Raw genomic sequence first — 20,943 nt, forward strand, 5'->3', positions numbered from 1 at the left:
CCTGCCAAAACAAAATCCACCTTTACTGTGGAAATCTGAAGAAAACTGAGGTTGAAAAAGGCCAAAATGGAAAAAAAAACATTTTTAAAAAAATATATAAAAAAAAAAACTTAAGAGGTTTGCAACTAATTTCACTGCAGCCATGGCCTCAGTGCTGCCCTCTATCGCCCTGCCAAAACAAAATCCACTTTTACTGTGGAAATCTGAAGAAAACTTAGGTTAAAAAAGGCCAAAATGGAATAAAATTCAGTTTTTCAAAAAATGTTTAAAAAAAATCCTTGAGAGGTTTGCAACTAGTTTCACTGCAGCCATGGCCTCAGTGCTGCCCTCTATCGCCCTGCCAAAACCAAATCCACTTTTACTGTGGAAATCTGAAGAAAACTGAGGTTAAAAAAGGCCAAAATGGAATAAAATTCAGTTTTTAAAAAAATGTTTTAAAAAAATCCTTGAGAGGTTTGCAACTAATTTCACTGCAGCCATGGCCTCAGTGCTGCCCTCTATCGCCCTGTTGAAACAAAGTCCACTTTTACTGTGGAAATATGAAGAAAACTGAGGTTGAAAAAGGCCAAAATGGAACAAATTTCAGGTTTTCAAAAATTCTTAAAAAAAAATTCTTAGGAGGTTTGCAACTAATTTCACTGCAGCCATGGCCTCAGTGCTGCCCTCTATCACCCTGTTGAAACCAAGTCCACTTTTACTGTGGAAATCTGAAGAAAACTGAGGTTGAAAAAGGCCAAAATGGAACAAAGAACAGTTTTTCAAAAATGCTTTAAAAAAAAACCTTAAAAGGTTTGCAACTAATTTCACTGCAGCCATGGCCTCAGTGCTGCCCTCTATCGCCCTGTCAAAACCAAGTCCACTTTTACTGTGGAAATCTGAAGAAAAATGAGGTTGAAAAAGGCCAAAATGGAACAAATTTCAGGTTTTCAAAAATGCTTTAAAAAAAATCCTTAAGAGGTTTGCAACTAATTTCACTGCAGCCATGGCCTCAGTGCTGCCCTCTATCACCCTGTCAAAACCAAGTCCACTTTTACTGTGGAAATCTGAAGAAAACTGAGGTTGAAAAAGGCCAAAATGGAACAAATTTCAGGTTTTCAAAAATTCTTTAAAAAAAAATCCTTAAGAGGTTTGCAACTAATTTCACTGCAGACATGGCCTCAGTGCTGCCCCCTATCGCCCTGTAAAAACAAAATCCACTTTTACTGTGGAATTTTAAGAAAACAGGTTGAAAAAGGCCAAAATGGGAAAAAAAATCAGTTTTTCAAAAATTATTTTAAAAAATCCATAAGAGGTTTGCAACTAATTTCACTGCAGACATGACCTCAGTGCTGCCCTCTATCGCCCTGTTGAAACCAAGTCCACTTTTACTGTGGAAATTTGAAGAAAACAGGTTGAAAAAGGCCAAAATGGAAAAAAAAACAGTTTTTCAAAAAATGTTTAAAAAAAATCCTTGAGAGGTTTGCAACTAGTTTCACTGCAGCCATGGCCTCAGTGCTGCCCCCTACCCACCTGCAACAGACCAGCCACTTTTACTGCAGAAATTGGGAGTAAATTAAGTTCAAACATGGTCATAATGGACATAAAATGACAAATTTTGCATCATATTAAAAAATATTAAAAGAAGCTGTGCAAGATCTTTCACTGCAGTCATTGCCTCAGTGCTGCCCCCTATCAAGTTCAAAACATGGAGTTCAAACATGGTCATAATTGCCACAAAAGGCCTTTAGTCTACACTTAAACAACAGCAAGTCAGTGATGACTCACAGTTTGACTGGGAGTGAGGTTCACAGTTTTGGTACTGCCACACTAAAAGCACAATCCCCCTACTGCTTATATACTTGGGGACATCGAATACCATATGAGGAGCTCTGCTTGGATGGTAGACGTCCAGAAACTAAGACAGATGGTGAGGAGCATGTCCATGAAGAGACTTAAAAACCAAATGCCATCTTTCCATTTTCTTCCGCTTTGTCCGGGGGGCGGGTCGCGGGGGCAGCAGTCTCAGCAGAGATGCCCAGACGTCGCGATCCACACACACCTCCTCCAGCTGTTCTGACCCCGAGGCGACACCAGGCCAGCTTGGAGACATAGTCCCGCCAGCGTGCCCTAGGCCTTCCACGAGGCCTTGTCCTAATAAGACATGCCTGGAACACCTCCCGCGGGAGGCGGCCAGGAGGCATCCGGAACAGATGCCCTAGCCACCTCAGCTGGCTTCTTTCGACGTGAAGGAGCAACGACTCTACTCATCCCGGCCGCTACACACTCGGCTGCAAACCACCCCAGGGCAGCTGAAGGTCCTGATTTGTTGAAGCCATCAGAACATCGTCTGCAAACAGCAGAGATGAGATCCTGAGGTTCCCAAACCGGACACCCTCCGGCCCCTGGCTGCGCCTTGAAATTCTGTCAATAAAGGTAGTGAACATAATCGGTGACAAAGGACAGCCCTGGCGGAGACCAACACGCACCGGGAACTGGTCTGACTTACTGCCGGCAATGCGAACCAAGCTCCTGCTGCGGTCATACAGGGAACAGACAGCCCTTAGCAGAGGGCCCCGGACCCCATACTCCCGGAGCACCCCCCACAGGGCACCACGAGGGACACGGTCGAACGCTTTCTCCAGATCCACAAAACACATATGGATTGGTTGGTCGTACTCCCACGAACCCTCGAGCACTCGATGAAGGGTATAGAGTTGGTCCAGTGTGCCACGACCAGGACGAAAACCGCATTGTTCCTCCTGGATCCAAGGTTCAACTATCGGCCGGATCCTCCTCTCCAGCACCCTGGAGTAGACCTTACCGGGGAGGCTGAGGAGTGTGATCCCTCTGTATTTGGAGCACACCCTCCGATCCCCCTTTTTAAAGAGAGGGACCACCACCCCGGTCTGCCAATCCAGGGGCACTGTCCCCGACCGCCACGCGATGTTGCAGAGGCGTGTCAGCCAAGACAGTCCTACAACATCCAGAGACTTAAGGTCATCTCTCCATCTCATCCACCCCCGGAGCCACCGAGGAGCTTTCTCACCACCCCGGTGACTTCAGCTTGGGTGATGGGCGACCCCACCTCCGAGTCCCCAGCCTCTGCTTCCTCATCGGAAGACGTGACGGTGGGATTGAGGAGATCCTCAAAGTACTCCTACCCCCGCCCCACGACATCCCCAGTCGAGGGCAGCAGCCCCCCACCCGTACTGTAAACAGTGTTGGTGAAGCACTGCTTCCCCCTCCTGAGGCGCCGGATGGTTTGCCAGAATCTCTTCGAGGCCGACCGATAGTCCTCCTCCATGGCCTCCCCGAACTCCTCCCAGACCAGAGTTTTAGCCTCCGCAACCGCCCGAGCTGCAGCACGTTTGGCCTGCCGGTACCTCTCAGCTGCCTCCGGAGTCCCACAAGCCAACGAGGCCAGGTAGGACTCCTTCTTCAGCTTGACGGCATCCCTTACTTCCGGGCGCCACCACCAGGTTCGGGGATTGCCGCCACGACAGGCACCAGAGACATTACGGCCACATCTACGAGCAGCCGCATCGACAAAGGAGGAGGAGAACATGGTCCACTCGGACTCCATGTCCCCAGCCTCCTTCGGAATCTGGGTGAGAGTTGAAGACCCCACTGACAGAGGGATCCGCCAGGCGTTCCCAGCAGACCCTCACAACACGTTTGGGCCTGCCAGGTCTGACTGGCTTCCTCCCCCGCCAGCGGAACAGAACACCACTCGGGTTCAGATCGGGGAGGCCGTTCCTCCCAATCACTCCCATCCAGGTCTCACTGTCGTTACCCACGTGGACGTTGAAGTCCCCCAGTAGAACAATGGAGTCCCCAGTCGGAGCACCATCTCGTACTCCTCCCAGGGACTCCAAGAAGGCCGGGTACTCTGCACCGATGTTGGGCCCGTAGGCCGAGACACCGGTGAGAGACCTGTCCCCAACCCGAAGGCCTAGGGATGCGACCCTCTCGTTCACCGGGGTGAACTCCAACACGTGACGGCTGAGCTGGGGGGCTATGAGCAAACCCACCCCAGCCCGCCGCCTCTCCCTGCGGGCAACCAGAAAAATGGAGACTCCAGCCTCTCTCCAGGAGTGAAGTGACGTTCCATGTCCCGAACGCCAGAAGCTGCGCAGGCGGACCAGGTCGTCGAGGCACCTGCCTCTGACTGCCACGCAGTCCTCTCTGCACCCGAAACCTACGGATCCCTCTGTGGGTGGTGGGTCCACAGGAGGGCGGGCCCATGTCGTCCCTTGGGGCTGTGCCCGGGCTGGGCCCCGTGGGCAGAGGCCCGGCCACCAGACGCTCGCGTTCGGACCCCAACCCCAGGTCTGGCTCCATTGTGGGGCCCCGGCTGCGCCATGCTAGGCGACGTCTCAAAAACAAATGTCCAAATTAAAAAAAAAAAACACAAAAGCGGACTGGGAGCCCCTTATGAGAGACCAACAGGCCGGTTTGAATCATGAGGCCGTCCTTCCGTGGACCCATTCCTGCAGGAGGCCATAGGGGGCTGGTGCAATGTGATCACGACCTGGAAACGGAAAAGTGTAAGAAAATGGATGGATGGACTGGGAGCCAGTGGAGGGAGGGTAGGAGTGGGATAATGTGGGAGTATTTAGATTAATTTGGTTTTCTTCAGATTTCCACAGTAAAAGTGGATTTTTTTTGGCAGGGCAATAGAGGGCAGCACTGAGGTCATGGCTGCAGTGAAATTAGTTGCAAACCTCTTCAGGATTTGTTTTAAAGAATTTTTGAAAAACTGAATTTTATTCCATTTTGGCCTTTTTTAACCTAAGTTTTCTTCAAATTTCCACAGTAAAAGTGGACTTGGTTTTGGCAGGGCGATAGGGGGCAGCACTGAGGCCATGTCTGCAGTGAAATTAGTTGCAAACCTCTTAAGGATTTTTTTTAAAGAATTTTTGAAAACCTTAATTTTGTTCCATTTTGGCCTTTTTCAACCTCAGTTTTCTTCAGATTTCCACAGTAAAAGTGGATTTTGTTTTGGCAGGGCGATAGAGGGCAGCACTGAGGCCATGGCTGCAGTGAAATTAGTTGCAAACCTCTTAAGTTTTTTTTTTTATATATTTTTTTAAAAATGATTTTTTTCCATTTTGGCCTTTTTCAACCTCAGTTTTCTTCAGATTTCCACAGTAAAAGTGGATTTTGTTTTGGCAGGGCAATAGAGGGCAGCACTGAGGCCATGTCTGCAGTGAAATTAGTTGCAAACCTCTTAAGGATTTTTTTTAAAGAATTTTTGAAAACCTGAATTTTGTTCCATTTTGGCCATTTTCAACCTCAGTTTTCTTCAGATTTCCACAGTAAAAGTGGACTTTGTTTCAACAGGGTGATAGAGGGCAGCACTGAGGCCATGGCTGCGGTGAAACTAGTTGCAAACCTTTTAAGGATTTTTTTTAAAGAATTTTTGAAAACCTGAAATTTGTTCCATTTTGGCCTTTTTCAACCTCAGTTTTCTTCAGATTTCCACAGTAAAAGTGGACTTTGTTTCAACAGGGTGATAGAGGGCAGCACTGAGGCCATGGCTGCGGTGAAACTAGTTGCAAACCTTTTAAGGATTTTTTTTAAAGAATTTTTGAAAACCTGAAATTTGTTCCATTTTGGCCTTTTTCAACCTCAGTTTTCTTCAGATTTCCACAGTAAAAGTGGACTTTGTTTCAACAGGGTGATAGAGGGCAGCACTGAGGCCATGGCTGCAGTGAAACTAGTTGCAAACCTTTTAAGGATTTTTTTTAAAGAATTTTTGAAAACCTTAATTTTGTTCCATTTTGGCCTTTTTCAACCTCAGTTTTCTTCAGATTTCCACAGTAAAAGTGGACTTGGTTTTGGCAGGGCGATAGGGGGCAGCACTGAGGCCATGTCCGCAGTGAAATTAGTTGCAAACCTCTTAAGGATTTTTTTTAAAGCATTTTTGAAAACCTGAAATTTGTTCCATTTTGGCCTTTTTCAACCTCAGTTTTCTTCAGATTTCCACAGTAAAAGTGGACTTGGTTTTGACAGGGCGATAGAGGGCAGCACTGAGGCCATGGCTGCAGTGAAATTAGTTGCAAACCTTTTAAGGTTTTTTTTTAAAGCATTTTTGAAAAACTGTTCTTTGTTCCATTTTGGCCTTTTTCAACCTCAGTTTTCTTCAGATTTCCACAGTAAAAGTGGACTTGGTTTCAACAGGGTGATAGAGGGCAGCACTGAGGCCATGGCTGCAGTGAAATTAGTTGCAAACCTCCTAAGAATTTTTTTTTAAGAATTTTTGAAAACCTGAAATTTGTTCCATTTTGGCCTTTTTCAACCTCAGTTTTCTTCATATTTCCACAGTAAAAGTGGACTTTGTTTCAACAGGGCGATAGAGGGCAGCACTGAGGCCATGGCTGCAGTGAAATTAGTTGCAAACCTCTCAAGGATTTTTTTAAAACATTTTTTTAAAAACTGAATTTTATTCCATTTTGGCCTTTTTTAACCTCAGTTTTCTTCAGATTTCCACAGTAAAAGTGGATTTGGTTTTGGCAGGGCGATAGAGGGCAGCACTGAGGCCATGGCTGCAGTGAAACTAGTTGCAAACCTCTCAAGGATTTTTTTTAAACATTTTTTGAAAAACTGAATTTTATTCCATTTTGGCCTTTTTTAACCTAAGTTTTCTTCAGATTTCCACAGTAAAAGTGGATTTTGTTTTGGCAGGGCAATAGAGGGCAGCACTGAGGCCATGGCTGCAGTGAAATTAGTTGCAAACCTCTTAAGTTTTTTTTTTTATATATTTTTTTAAAAATGATTTTTTTCCATTTTGGCCTTTTTCAACCTCAGTTTTCTTCAGATTTCCACAGTAAAGGTGGATTTTGTTTTGGCAGGGCAATAGAGGGCAGCACTGAGGCCATGGCTGCAGTGAAATTAGTTGCAAACCTCTTAAGGATTTTTTTTAAAGAATTTTTGAAAACCTGAATTTTGTTCCATTTTGGCCTTTTTCTACCTCAGTTTTCTTCATATTTCCACAGTGAAAGTGGACTTGGTTTTGGCAGGGCGATAGAGGGCAGCACTGAGGCCATGTCCGCAGTGAAATTAGTTGCAAACCTCTTAAGGATTTTTTTTAAAGCATTTTTGAAAACCTGAAATTTGTTCCATTTTGGCCTTTTTCAACCTCAGTTTTCTTCAGATTTCCACAGTAAAAGTGGACTTGGTTTTGACAGGGTGATAGAGGGCAGCACTGAGGCCATGTCTGCAGTGAAATTAGTTGCAAACCTCTTAAGGATTTTTTTTTAAGAATTTTTGAAAACCTTAATTTTGTTCCATTTTGGCCTTTTTCAACCTCAGTTTTCTTCAGATTTCCACAGTAAAAGTGGACTTGGTTTTGGCAGGGCGATAGAGGGCAGCACTGAGGCCATGGCTGCAGTGAAACTAGTTGCAAACCTTTTAAGGATTTTTTTTAAAGAATTTTTGAAAACCTTAATTTTGTTCCATTTTGGCCTTTTTCAACCTCAGTTTTCTTCAGATTTCCACAGTAAAAGTGGACTTTGTTTCAACAGGGTGATAGAGGGCAGCACTGAGGCCATGGCTGCAGTGAAACTAGTTGCAAACCTTTTAAGGATTTTTTTTAAAGAATTTTTGAAAACCTTAATTTTGTTCCATTTTGGCCTTTTTCAACCTCAGTTTTCTTCAGATTTCCACAGTAAAAGTGGACTTGGTTTTGGCAGGGCGATAGGGGGCAGCACTGAGGCCATGTCCGCAGTGAAATTAGTTGCAAACCTCTTAAGGATTTTTTTTAAAGCATTTTTGAAAACCTGAAATTTGTTCCATTTTGGCCTTTTTCAACCTCAGTTTTCTTCAGATTTCCACAGTAAAAGTGGACTTGGTTTTGACAGGGCGATAGAGGGCAGCACTGAGGCCATGGCTGCAGTGAAATTAGTTGCAAACCTTTTAAGGTTTTTTTTTAAAGCATTTTTGAAAAACTGTTCTTTGTTCCATTTTGGCCTTTTTCAACCTCAGTTTTCTTCAGATTTCCACAGTAAAAGTGGACTTGGTTTCAACAGGGTGATAGAGGGCAGCACTGAGGCCATGTCTGCAGTGAAATTAGTTGCAAACCTCCTAAGAATTTTTTTTTAAGAATTTTTGAAAACCTGAAATTTGTTCCATTTTGGCCTTTTTCAACCTCAGTTTTCTTCATATTTCCACAGTAAAAGTGGACTTTGTTTCAACAGGGCGATAGAGGGCAGCACTGAGGCCATGGCTGCAGTGAAATTAGTTGCAAACCTCTCAAGGATTTTTTTAAAACATTTTTTTAAAAACTGAATTTTATTCCATTTTGGCCTTTTTTAACCTCAGTTTTCTTCAGATTTCCACAGTAAAAGTGGATTTGGTTTTGGCAGGGCGATAGAGGGCAGCACTGAGGCCATGGCTGCAGTGAAACTAGTTGCAAACCTCTCAAGGATTTTTTTTAAACATTTTTTGAAAAACTGAATTTTATTCCATTTTGGCCTTTTTTAACCTAAGTTTTCTTCAGATTTCCACAGTAAAAGTGGATTTTGTTTTGGCAGGGCAATAGAGGGCAGCACTGAGGCCATGGCTGCAGTGAAATTAGTTGCAAACCTCTTAAGTTTTTTTTTTTATATATTTTTTTAAAAATGATTTTTTTCCATTTTGGCCTTTTTCAACCTCAGTTTTCTTCAGATTTCCACAGTAAAGGTGGATTTTGTTTTGGCAGGGCAATAGAGGGCAGCACTGAGGCCATGGCTGCAGTGAAATTAGTTGCAAACCTCTTAAGGATTTTTTTTAAAGAATTTTTGAAAACCTGAATTTTGTTCCATTTTGGCCTTTTTCTACCTCAGTTTTCTTCATATTTCCACAGTGAAAGTGGACTTGGTTTTGGCAGGGCGATAGAGGGCAGCACTGAGGCCATGTCCGCAGTGAAATTAGTTGCAAACCTCTTAAGGATTTTTTTTAAAGCATTTTTGAAAACCTGAAATTTGTTCCATTTTGGCCTTTTTCAACCTCAGTTTTCTTCAGATTTCCACAGTAAAAGTGGACTTGGTTTTGACAGGGTGATAGAGGGCAGCACTGAGGCCATGTCTGCAGTGAAATTAGTTGCAAACCTCTTAAGGATTTTTTTTTAAGAATTTTTGAAAACCTTAATTTTGTTCCATTTTGGCCTTTTTCAACCTCAGTTTTCTTCAGATTTCCACAGTAAAAGTGGACTTGGTTTTGGCAGGGCGATAGGGGGCAGCACTGAGGCCATGTCCGCAGTGAAATTAGTTGCAAACCTCTTAAGGATTTTTTTTAAAGCATTTTTGAAAACCTGGAATTTGTTCCATTTTGGCCTTTTTCAACCTCAGTTTTCTTCAGATTTCCACAGTAAAAGTGGACTTGGTTTTGACAGGGCGATAGAGGGCAGCACTGAGGCCATGTCTGCAGTGAAATTAGTTGCAAACCTTTTAAGGTTTTTTTTTAAAGCATTTTTGAAAAACTGTTCTTTGTTCCATTTTGGCCTTTTTCAACCTCAGTTTTCTTCAGATTTCCACAGTAAAAGTGGACTTGGTTTCAACAGGGTGATAGAGGGCAGCACTGAGGGCATGGCTGCAGTGAAATTAGTTGCAAACCTCCTAAGAATTTTTTTTTAAGAATTTTTGAAAACCTGAAATTTGTTCCATTTTGGCCTTTTTCAACCTCAGTTTTCTTCATATTTCCACAGTAAAAGTGGACTTGGTTTTGGCAGGGCGATAGGGGGCAGCACTGAGGCCATGTCTGCAGTGAAATTAGTTGCAAACCTCTCAAGGATTTTTTTTAAACATTTTTTGAAAACCTGAATTTTGTTCCCTTTGGAGCGTCCTTGGTGCCCTGTCAAAATGATTATAATATTTATAATCTTTAAATAATAATAATAATAATAACAATAATAATAATAAAACTGCATGAAGTAGGGAATAAAAGACAATGAAGATGAATAGTTCCCTATATTCTCAATACACGCTGGTCATCTGTCCGTGCCGTCACGTGACCACTACTGTGGTAGAAATATGAAGTTATAGCCACCGCGCGCGCGCACACAAACAAACAAACGCGCGCGTGCGCGCAACTCTATTTCCCTAAATTAATGAACACACATCATTAGCTACAAAAGAGTGATGATCACAACTTTATTCATAGCGAAATTACACGGAAAAGGCAAGCTGTACGACGAGGAAATCTGCTATTACCGTAAGTAACCGGCAAAAGGCGCAACATCTTTTCAAGTGTGGGCCACTTTACCGTGGGTCTGGAAGTGGCGGGCCACTTTACCGCAGTTAGCAGGCTATGTAGCTAGCCCGCTAACCCTAAATGCTTGCTAGGTGTTTAACTGTAGCTAGCGTAACTAGCAACGGGCTGCTGATCGCGTTGCTTGTGTTTAGCTGTGACAGCAAGTGCTTTTAACTTAACGCTTTAAAAATCAAATTCAAGATCCATGCAAAGCGTTTTTCTTTTGGCCTTATTATGCAATCTGGACATGCCAGCACTTATGTCAGAATACCAACAGACACACTCAGGTTCAACTGAAACGAAGTTGTTTTGCTTTAAAGAAAAAAAAAACTTAAACTGAAGTACCATATGGTTATCTTTGTGCCAGACTATGATGGCGCACTTTGATTTGTTTAGTCAGAGTCGTGTCTGTCTAAATATATTTCAGACTGGTGTGGGCCGGGTAACGGGTCACATCTGACCACACTGTTCCACCGTGAACCACATCAACCCTAGCACAGATGTGTTGTTTGGAACCCAAAACAATGTGAGATCATTGTCAGAGTTCTTAACGCAGATTTATTGAAGGTTGGACTTTGCTTTAATAAGGCATTAGGTTAATTGCTGTGTCGGGAAGGCGCGTGCGTGCATTTTCAGTCTTATTTCCCACAGTGCTGTTCTGGGGTGGTCACATGTCAAAGCTTACTACGTGATGGAGAGTGCTGCGCTGCTGTTACTGCCTACAGCAGTCAGATAAAGCTGACTGTACTGTGTGAACTCAACAGTGCAGGTTTAGCAGATAATGGCGTTGCTAACTCAACTATACCTCTTCCAATTACACATTATTACATGGTAACAAATTATTATTAGTCACTCTGATCAAAGGTAGTATTGCATCACACTACCCTCTGTTGTTTTAAAATGCCTTGCCAGAGTGTGCACATTTTTTGTTAAGAATTACAGCATAACATAAGACATTTTTCTTTACTTCTGTCATTTAAATCCGTCTGTCCTCTCTGAAATGTTATATTGCTGTTTTTACATATACATCTCTCACAGTGAGTTAACAACAACTAACCTCACAACTAACCTTTCTCTAGTTGTTGCTTCAATTCATTGTGCCTGATGTGCAAAGAAACTGACCTGGAGTGCAGTGCATGAATAGGTTTCAGCCTGAGGTGAGGGTGACTGGCATTCAGCTATCAGCATGTGCTTTTCAGTCTCTGTCCAGTCCAGAGGGCACGAGTTTGAGCCTCTACTCTTTAGTCTTATGACTGTTTGATTTGGCTTTCTTAAATAGCTCTTTCATTATTTTTGTCCTTTTATTTTGGCATTTAAGGGTATAAGATTACTAGTACCTAAGGCATTAAAATACAATTATCTGGGTTTGATAAGATAAGATAAGATGATACTTTATTGATCTCACAGATGGAGAAATTGCATTATATGGCACTACGATCTAATTTTCACTTTAAGACCTTGTGTTATGACTTCATAAAGTGTTGAAGATGGCTAATGAGACATCAACATGTCTGATTGGCATTGCAGTCCTTAGCAGGTAAAACCCACATTAATTAATCTTTTATACTACATGGAAGCATAATCAAAAGCGCAACAGAACTAACACTTCATGACATAATTGTTTATCAATCTGCATAAAAGTTTATCTCTACAATCCATCTGTCTAAAAGTTTTATTTCAACACTGTTGTTATTTAAGTCATTACTACTATGTATTTTACGGGTCAATTACAGAAATGAAGGATCCGTGAATGAGAAATGCAAAAAAAAGTTGCAGGACAAAGTGGAGTGATTATGGGCTCAAAGGAAACGGGAGGGAGGAAGTCTTGGAGCACGAGGGTGTTTTTGGCAGGAGCTTGGGCCCTCTCGTCTTTTGTTGCCAGACATTCTCAGGTGCCATGGTTACAGGTTAACCGAGTGCCGCCCACTTCATCTGCCTCTTTAACACTGACAGAAATCTCGTTCATGTGTCTTGAGAAGTGTTTTCTCAGGACCATGCAGCCACATGTCTGGTGTTGTGATGAATCGACAGTTTAGTAAGTAAATGACCACATACAGTAGATGACACCTAAGCAGCTACTACAAGTCCACCCCACCACAAGCTGTTCAAATCACATGGTTACGGTGCAGTTTCTTGGGGGGAAAAAAGAAAGAAATCATGTTATGTAATTTACAACAATCTTATACCCAGCAGCAAAAAGCTTGGATATTCGTGAGTTTAACTTGAATGTTGCAATGAAAGTTCTCTGAAATTGCAGCAAAGGTGCCATTGCCTGTGTTTTATTCTGTATCTTATGCACATTTGGGCTGAGGAGCCAGAGCTTCTGTTTTCAGGAAGGTTGATAAACAAGAAAACTATTAAGAACAATAATTTAACATCTGAACAGCTCTTGATGTCTTTGTGTTTTTGTGAAACGTCAGTTGGTTGAGCCTGACCATCTTAAAACGTCCAGTATGGTGGCGGGTGGTGTTTATTTTTCTACTCGTCTCACATTAAACAATGCTTAACATAACAAGTGAAAAAGGCAATTCACCTTTATTAAACATTTTGTGAATCTATCTACGTTTTCTGAATCTATTAAAACAATTCAAATTGTTTTTGTCATGTAACAAGGAACTTCCGGAGTCATTTAAGTTCAGACTGTACTTGTCACTGGAACCCAGAGTTGGCTGTTGAAATGAATGTTTTTGATGCAGACTCTGTGGAGTCTGGGTTGTTAGGCGCAGTTTGTGTGTGCTGGATGAATCACAGTTGGTGGTGTGTCCTCAGTAGACAACAAGGTATATATCATTGAGGCCTCTGCCCATCTTCTAATCCTCTCTCTTACCCCCGCCTTTCGCCTCTTTCTCCTCGGGCTACAAGTGTAATATCTAGCCTGTCTCAGACACATTCATCTGCTGCTCCTTACAGATTAACAGTGGAATACTGGAGCTTTCACTTTTTAACTGAGGCCGGATCTGTGCGGTAATCGCTCCAAGTAGACTTTGAAACTTGCTTGTACGTGTTGGACAGATGATGGATCTTCAGTGTGACTGAGAGACGTAAAGCGACTTGTTGCTGATGACCCAGAGGCACATAGCAGCTGTGGTGACTGTGGTTTGTCCAGGAGATGCATGAGGGAGTTTTGGTATGTTCCTGTACAAAGCCCTTAAACACAGAGATGAGGAGGAAGTCATCCAGGTATGCTCTCATTGGTCACTGGTCAAGGACTGAGTTGACCTTTTAATTGAACCGTGTCTGTCACACCACTGTCATTACACTGGGTTGTATTAGGTGGTGCTGAGGCTGGGTGCAGCTTTACTACAGCAATGCCAAATTATCTTTGTCCTTATTAGTATTTTTGCAATGTGGTGGTGTTAATTTACTTATGCCTCCAAATAATCTTAGCAATTTGTCATTGATGGTCTTTGTGTAGAATTTGTATTTGCACATGCAGAGCAGAGGTGCTGCCTCGTGTGTGATGTCAATGTTATGGCTGTGAAGAATGCAACAAAGAATCTCTCATGGGTTCTATAGATAACCCACAGGCAGCAAACCCACTGAAAGCTCTTGCCTGCTTTGTGTAGGGGCACGTCGCAAATAATAGTTCATTTTGTTGTCATAATGTGGAAGGTATCAGCTTTAACTTGTTGTTCATAATCCTTTGTTGTGCTTCAATATTAAAGATGGGAAATTCACCAACTAGCTTAAAATGTTTTTGTAAAAAAACAAAAAACAGTCAAGTTCAAAGACCTTAAATGTGTAAATCAAAATGCTTTGGGGAATGCCTACTGGTTTCCTCCATTGTACTTAAGAGATTAGCCGTTCTTATCACTATGAGACTTTCCAGAAGCTCTGCTTACAACAATAAGCATTATTGGAAATTCCTGTGGCATAAATCCTTTGGAAATTATGATGGTTAACTTTGGTTTTTAGCAGGAATCCTCTGAAATTATTAGATTTTCTTTCATTTTGAATTTATACTTCAATTGCCACGATACCACCTGCCATAAAAGATATTTGGTATATTGACTAAAATTGTCTTTTTAACTTTTTTCAAGTATTCTGCGTTTCCTGCTTTAATTCATATTTCTTTTTTCTGTCCACAGTCCCAGAAACCCTGGATAGAGAACACATTCAGCAAGCGAGAATGTGTGTATATGCTCACCGTGTCCAGAGACCCCCACAGGTATGTGACTCTACTTTGGCCCCTTTCTAGAAATACTACAGTGTGAGGTGCGGGCATGTGTTACTGTGGAGAGTGATAAAAAGTTAAACTACTGTCCTATAAGAAATGTACTCTCTTCACTTTTAAGATTGCCATCTCTTCAAATAGGTGAATGTTAAGTCTTCCACTTTTGTATTGCCTTGTTTTTGAAACGATGCCACAATTGGTTTATGAAGGAATTGCAGCTACTGTACCTACTGCAATTTGACATGGTGATGTTAAGTCTGAGTGCAGAGCTGTCCTTGGCGCCAAATGAGTTTGTGCTTCACAATTTGTAAAACTTCAAAGAGCACATTTGATGCAACATTACGAAATGGTTAATGCTCCTGTAAATCTGGTTAGCTTTTGTACTTTTGTACATGATTTCAATTCATAAATGAGAATGAGCATTCATGGTCTAGACATGATGTGGTGGGCTGAACGTACATTAAACAGTTGGTACATTGAATATGAAGTGCTTTTCGAGTTCCAAATGTAGGTGGAAAAGCGCTATATATATTTAGACCATTTGCTGTTTTCCAACATAATGCTTCCTCCTTTGGGAGGTCTGCAGTCCTTTGTTCAAATGTCAGTGTAACTGGCTTGTCCAGGTGGAAAGATAAACTTAATGGTTTCCTAAAGCAAGCACCTACGGTACTTGGAAATGACATTTCTGGTGAAGCCTTTACTTGGATTAATGGCTTTGGAACTCACCAACGTATATTTTACAATTATTTTATGTGCATTTCAGATGCCTTCCAGGATGCCAGATTTGTCAACAGCTTGTTCGGTAAGTCTTTTCACATAGTAATACCTCAGAACAGAAAATTAAATGGAAAAAAACTTTGATAATTCTCTTGATAGAAAATACATTTTTTTCTCAGTGCCCACTTTGGGAAACGATTAACTCTAAGGCTCTGTTTGTTTGTGTGTTTGAGAAATGCTTCACCCTCTTTGCAGGAATAAGTAACACATTGTTAAGCTCTTGGCTACACAAAGATGTATAATAAAACATTCTTCAGAGATGCACCAAATGTAACAATAAACGACACATTACTGTCTTCTCGTTGTTGTTTTTCAGTTATCAACATGTGATGTTTGTATAATGATTTTAATTTTTGATTTGCAGGTGCTACTGTGGGCGACTTGCACGGCAACATGGCTTTACAGCCAGCATTGCAACCAAATATTCGGAAGTGAAGTTGGGTGAGAATGCCAACCAGCCGCCTATACCCAATCAGGAGGAGTGGTCAGTGGAGAAACACACGGAGGCCAGTCCCACTGATGCCTATGGTGTCATCAACTTCCAGGGAGGCTCTCACTCGTACAGAGCCAAGGTGAAAGAACCTTTATACATTTATAACAATGTTGATGTTCATTGTCACATTGCATTTTCTGATGTTTTTAGTATAACCACTTAAAGTGTGTGCCCCCTTTTAAATGTACAGAAAATTGTGTGAACTCTTCTAAGAACTCTTTATTCTGAACAATTGCAGTATGTGCGTTTGTCCCATGATTCGAGGCCTGAGAATATCTTGCGACTAATGTTGAAGGAGTGGCATATGGAGCTTCCCAAGATCTTGATTTCTGTCCATGGAGGAGTTCAAAATTTTGAGCTGCACCCCCGCATTAAGCAGGTGGTGGGAAAAGGCCTTATAAAAGCTGCAGTCACTACAGGAGCCTGGATTTTCACTGGAGGCGTCAACACGGGTATATTGATTGCACTTTTTACTTCTTATTAGAAAAGCATTGTCTTTTTTTCATTCTTCTGTATACATCATCAGACGCCCCAAACATGAAACCTATTTTTTGTTCGCTGATTTGACAGAACCTCTAATACTGGCCTATAAGCATATGATTTGGTTGCGTCTTGTGACCAAGGTGTGTCTGCACCCGCAGATAGCTGCTAAGAGGCTGTGGTCTATTACAGTGTTTAAATCATTACTCATAGGGGGCACTTACCCAGACCCAGTGATTACTACTAATGCCTCTTTGGCACACAGGTCAGCTTAAAAAAGCTCACAAATTACTGCTGAATCTATCATATCCATTCTTTTAGAGTTGTGGTTCAAAACATTTTTTGCTATAGGCCGTCATCATTACAAACCTTAATTTTGCATACTTTTTTTCTTTTACCCTTGAACTATCTGTGTAGTTGATTGCCATGGAGTAATATTTACTGTGTTTTCAACAGGTGTAGCAAAGCATGTTGGAGATGCGCTCAAAGAGCATTGCTCAAGATCATCTAAGAAAATTTGCACTATTGGGATTGCTCCATGGGGAGTCATTGAAAACAAGGATGATCTCATCGGCAGAGACGTAGGATTGAATTTAATTCTTTGTCATTGTTTTTCCTTGATATGTAATTGGTTGGTATCATCACTACATCATTATTTGTCTATTGTCTTGGCTGTTTTACTTGGACACTGCAGATTATTGCCCCATACCAAACACTACTGAACCCTCTTAGTAAACTCAACGTTCTCAACAATCTGCATTCTCATTTCCTCTTGGTTGATGATGGCACTGTGGGAAAGTATGGGGCAGAGGTCAAACTGCGCCGAGATCTGGAGAAGCACATTAACCTTCAAAGGATACATGCTCGTAAGATTTCTCATTCAAATTCTTGCCTTTGTGTTTATCTTGCTGAAAGAACGTCTGTAAGTAATAATACAAAAAATGATAATGTTTATGCCTTTGGTGTGCAGGTATTGGTCAGGGTGTACCGGTGGTGGCCTTAATCTTAGAAGGGGGGCCCAATGTGATCTTAACTGTTCTGGAGTATCTTCAGGAGACTCCACCAGTCCCAGTGGTGGTGTGTGAAGGGACCGGTCGGGCTGCGGACATATTGGCCTATGTCCATAAGCAAACTGAAGAGGGAGGGTAGGCAGCCTACACAAACATCAGTGAGGTTTTACAAGGTGGCCTTTCGATGATATTGATTTAGGCAGTATTTTACCCTTTTTGTAGAAATCTTCCTGATGGAGTGGAAACGGACATTATTGCAACAATAAAGAAAACGTTTAACTTCAGCCAGAGTGATGCCATGCACCTCTTTCAGACACTCATGGAGTGTATGAAGAGTAAAGAACTGGTAAATATATTCTCTTTCAGTAAAAATGATATTCTATATTAAATTGATTAAGTTTTTAATTTGTGGATGAACTGATCGTTAAAATGATTTCAACTTCTGACTTGTTTCTTGTAAAACAGATCACTGTGTTTCACATCAGTTCAGAGGAACACCAGGACATTGACGTAGCTATCCTGAGAGCCTTACTTCAAGGTTAGTCAAAGACCTTTGCAGAGCCTTTTATATTGAATGCTGTTGTGTGTTGATATAACTAAATTCTTCTTGTTGTGATTTTAGTTCGGCTGTTTCTTTTTGAAGGGTTGAGTTTCATGATCCAATGTTTTTATTCTGACATAGATAGTCAATGTTCACCATGTGTCCTTTTCTTTTTGTTCATGGATCATGTTGCCTAGCCTTCACCTTCTGCTTGTTATGTGCGGGTCGACCCGATACCCACGGAGCCCGTGTATTCAGTTTTTTTTTGTCCTTACATTGTTGGCTTACAACATACTGTGCATTGTTATCCATAAATGCCACACAATGTCGGCTGTGTTTTGTTCAATGTTCAGTTTTATGGGATAAGCGTATCATTAGCATGTTTTCTTACGATGTGTGACTTTGATCTCCACTCCGCACATGAGCGACAGGCACACGTTATGAAAATAACAGCAGCAAGAAGCAAGGTAAAATTAAAATGACAAGGCGACAGCTTCTTACTAACCTGAGGAGAGCAACTTCTTATTGCGTCAGGTAAAGGCTGCTCCACTTTAGGCCAAACTCTGTTTAGTTTGAAAGAAAGAGTTATCCATGATGTGGTGGAAGTAAAGCCTCATGATAATTTCTGTTCCTCGTTTCCATAAGCGATTTCAAAGGTTCCTCCGCGGCGCATTAGCAAAACAACGCATCAAGTGTTAATTCTCCACTGTAAACTCACGATCACGTGACACACTCCAGTTTGAGTGACAGCCAGCGGCAGAGCGGCTCATAGGGCGGCTTTTAATGTGTGCAGGTTCAGGTCGGGTTGGCAAATTGAGACTAATTTTTTCGGGTCGGGTTTGATCATCAGTTTGGGTTGGGGCGGGTCAGAAAAAAGCCGACCCGCGCATCTCTCCCTTCTGCTATTGGATTTCCAACTTTATATCGTAATTATTTGATTCGAGGTGTGGGGCTATCTCTGCAGTCCCTATGCATTTATTCAGATTTATTCCTTACAGAACACTCTTGTTCCATACATTTTCGGTAGTGTATGGTGAATTGCTTGATGTCTTTATATTTAAAGAAAATTCTTTTATCTTTCTTTATTTTACAAAGAGAAATCCTGTGTGTGTGTTTACTAATGATTAACTCAGGGCATTACCCACACCCCAGTGAAACAGTAACTACTACCCTTTCTACAAACAGATCATGGGGTTCAGGGGGAAAATAGAGAAAATGAATTACCTGAAGTTGTTTTAGATTGTGTATAATGCTCTGTTAACCCCATCTAATCCGGAGAAATTAGTGACTCAAAATGGCATTAACTCTGTCGCTTCATAATCACTATGACTGTTTCTACAGGAACGAATGCGTCTGCCTTCGATCAGCTGGTCCTGACCATGGCTTGGGATCGTGTTGACATCGCCAAGAATCATGTGTTTATTTATGGACAACAGCTAATGGTATGTTTCTGTGTAAGAGCTAATCTTCCGATCTCTCGAGATCTTTCTTTCCTACCAGTTCCATAACCCCAGAACTACCCAAAATATCTGCTGACGACAATCTGCACATTCAGGGTAGTCAAGGGACCCAAATGGGCAGACTGCCATGAGCTGACTATACACTGTGACCTAGCGTTTTATTTGGGAGTAGTTGCCGGACAGCAGAGATAGGCGACCAAAACTGAAGAACCACTTTCTATTAATACTAGTTTATAGAACTAAAAAGGGGGTTAGGGGTTTTCCCTCCCAGGGCCTTTTTTTTAAGAAATTGAGAAAGTCTTTTATCCTCGAGAGCTGGATTTGGGCCCCGGGTCTGACATTGTCTACCCTTGCCCTAAAGGCGAAGCTTGCAGTGTTTATTTTTTCCACATGGCATGTATACTGAAGTGCTGTGTGTGTGTGTGTGTGTGTGTGTGTGTGTGTGTGTGTGTGTGTGTGTGTGTGCGCAGGTGAGCTCTCTGGAGCAGGCCATGTTGGATGCACTTGTGATGGACAGAGTGGATTTTGTGAAACTCCTCATTGAAAATGGAGTGAGCATGCACCGGTTTTTAACCATCAATCGACTTGAGGAGCTTTACAACACGGTAATAAAACTAAAAGCGTTGAATAAATTATTGTTTATCAATTTTTTTTTTTTAAACAAGCCACCTATTTATCCCCAGAAACAGCACCCAAACAACCCCACTCTCTCACACTTGGTCCGAGATGTGAAACAGGTCAGTGTCGGTATCATATGAAACCTTTTTTCAGTGAATACAGATTCCACATGTGCTTTGATTGTTACAGAGCCACCTCCCTCCAAACTACAAGATCACACTGATAGACATCGGCCTGGTAATTGAGTACCTGATGGGTGGGACTTACAGGTGCAATTACACACGGAAACGCTTCAGAATCATTTACAACAATCTCCATGGCAACAACAGGGTATGTTATTCAGCCTCTTCACTTAAAAAAAAAAAAAAATCATAACATTAAATGTCATTATCTTGCACAGAGGTCAGGGCGGCACATATCTGGTCCTGGGTCACATTTGCGAAAAAGTCATGAGTCATTCAGCATGCAAGCTGACAAGAAGGAAAAAACAAGGCACAACCACTTCATAAAAACAGCACAGCCATATAAACCAAAGGTATTTTGATGTTTCAGTCAAGCTTCCTTTTTAAGACAAAATGCTTACTTCTATCTATTTGTCCACATTTTAGCTGGAAACATCAGTCGAGCAAAACAAGAGAGCCAAGGAGGAAATTGTGGACATTGATGACCCAGAAACACGGCGCTTCCCTTACCCTTTCAATGAACTCCTTGTGTGGGCTGTGCTCATGAAAAGGCAGAAAATGGCACTGTTCTTTTGGGAGCAAGGGGAGGAAAACATGGCAAAAGCACTGGTGGCATGCAAACTGTGTCGATCGATGGGCTACGAGGCGAAGAAAAGTGATGTTGTAGACGACACAACTGAGGAGTTTAAGGAATATTCAAAGTATGGTTACTGTAACTGTGTGCTGCCCAAAGTGTGTCCAATGGCATAAACCTGTGTCTTGTGTTTTAGTGAGTTTGGGACCCTGGCTGTGGATCTGTTGGAGCAGTCATTCAGACAGGATGAGACCATGGCCATGAAGCTGCTGACCTATGAGCTCAAAAACTGGAGCAATTCCACCTGCCTTAAACTGGCGGTCTCCTCACACCTGCGGCCGTTCGTAGCCCATAACAGTACCCAGATGCTGCTGTCCGATATGTGGATGGGGCGGCTGAACATGCGCAAGAACTCCTGGTACAAG

At 42.2% G+C, this 20,943-nt stretch overlaps 1 protein-coding gene across 2 annotated transcripts in view; it reads left to right on the forward strand.

Annotated features, from left to right (window-relative positions):
* trpm7 (transient receptor potential cation channel, subfamily M, member 7) overlaps nt 1-20,943 on the forward strand; it is a 35,119-nt gene that overhangs the window by 2,680 nt on the left and 11,496 nt on the right. The window contains exons 1-17 of one of the 2 annotated variants that reach the window (XM_079555949.1): nt 13,324-13,389; nt 14,298-14,377; nt 15,147-15,185; nt 15,525-15,732; nt 15,892-16,105; nt 16,590-16,714; nt 16,828-16,999; nt 17,104-17,278; nt 17,366-17,489; nt 17,609-17,681; nt 19,026-19,126; nt 19,615-19,749; nt 19,828-19,881; nt 19,952-20,092; nt 20,163-20,297; nt 20,371-20,645; nt 20,715-20,943. In XM_079555949.1, coding sequence (XP_079412075.1) covers nt 13,339-13,389; nt 14,298-14,377; nt 15,147-15,185; nt 15,525-15,732; nt 15,892-16,105; nt 16,590-16,714; nt 16,828-16,999; nt 17,104-17,278; nt 17,366-17,489; nt 17,609-17,681; nt 19,026-19,126; nt 19,615-19,749; nt 19,828-19,881; nt 19,952-20,092; nt 20,163-20,297; nt 20,371-20,645; nt 20,715-20,943 — 2,331 coding nt within the window. In that variant the 5' untranslated portion in view covers nt 13,324-13,338. Of the gene's footprint in view, nt 1-13,323; nt 13,390-14,297; nt 14,378-15,146; nt 15,186-15,524; nt 15,733-15,891; nt 16,106-16,589; nt 16,715-16,827; nt 17,000-17,103; nt 17,279-17,365; nt 17,490-17,608; nt 17,682-19,025; nt 19,127-19,614; nt 19,750-19,827; nt 19,882-19,951; nt 20,093-20,162; nt 20,298-20,370; nt 20,646-20,714 lie in introns of those variants that run through there. The other variant, XM_079555948.1, reaches the window with a different exon arrangement.

Source organism: Gobius niger (assembly GCF_951799975.1).
Source record: "Gobius niger genome assembly, chromosome: 4".
In the NCBI taxonomy this organism is placed as follows: domain Eukaryota; kingdom Metazoa; phylum Chordata; class Actinopteri; order Gobiiformes; family Gobiidae; genus Gobius; species Gobius niger.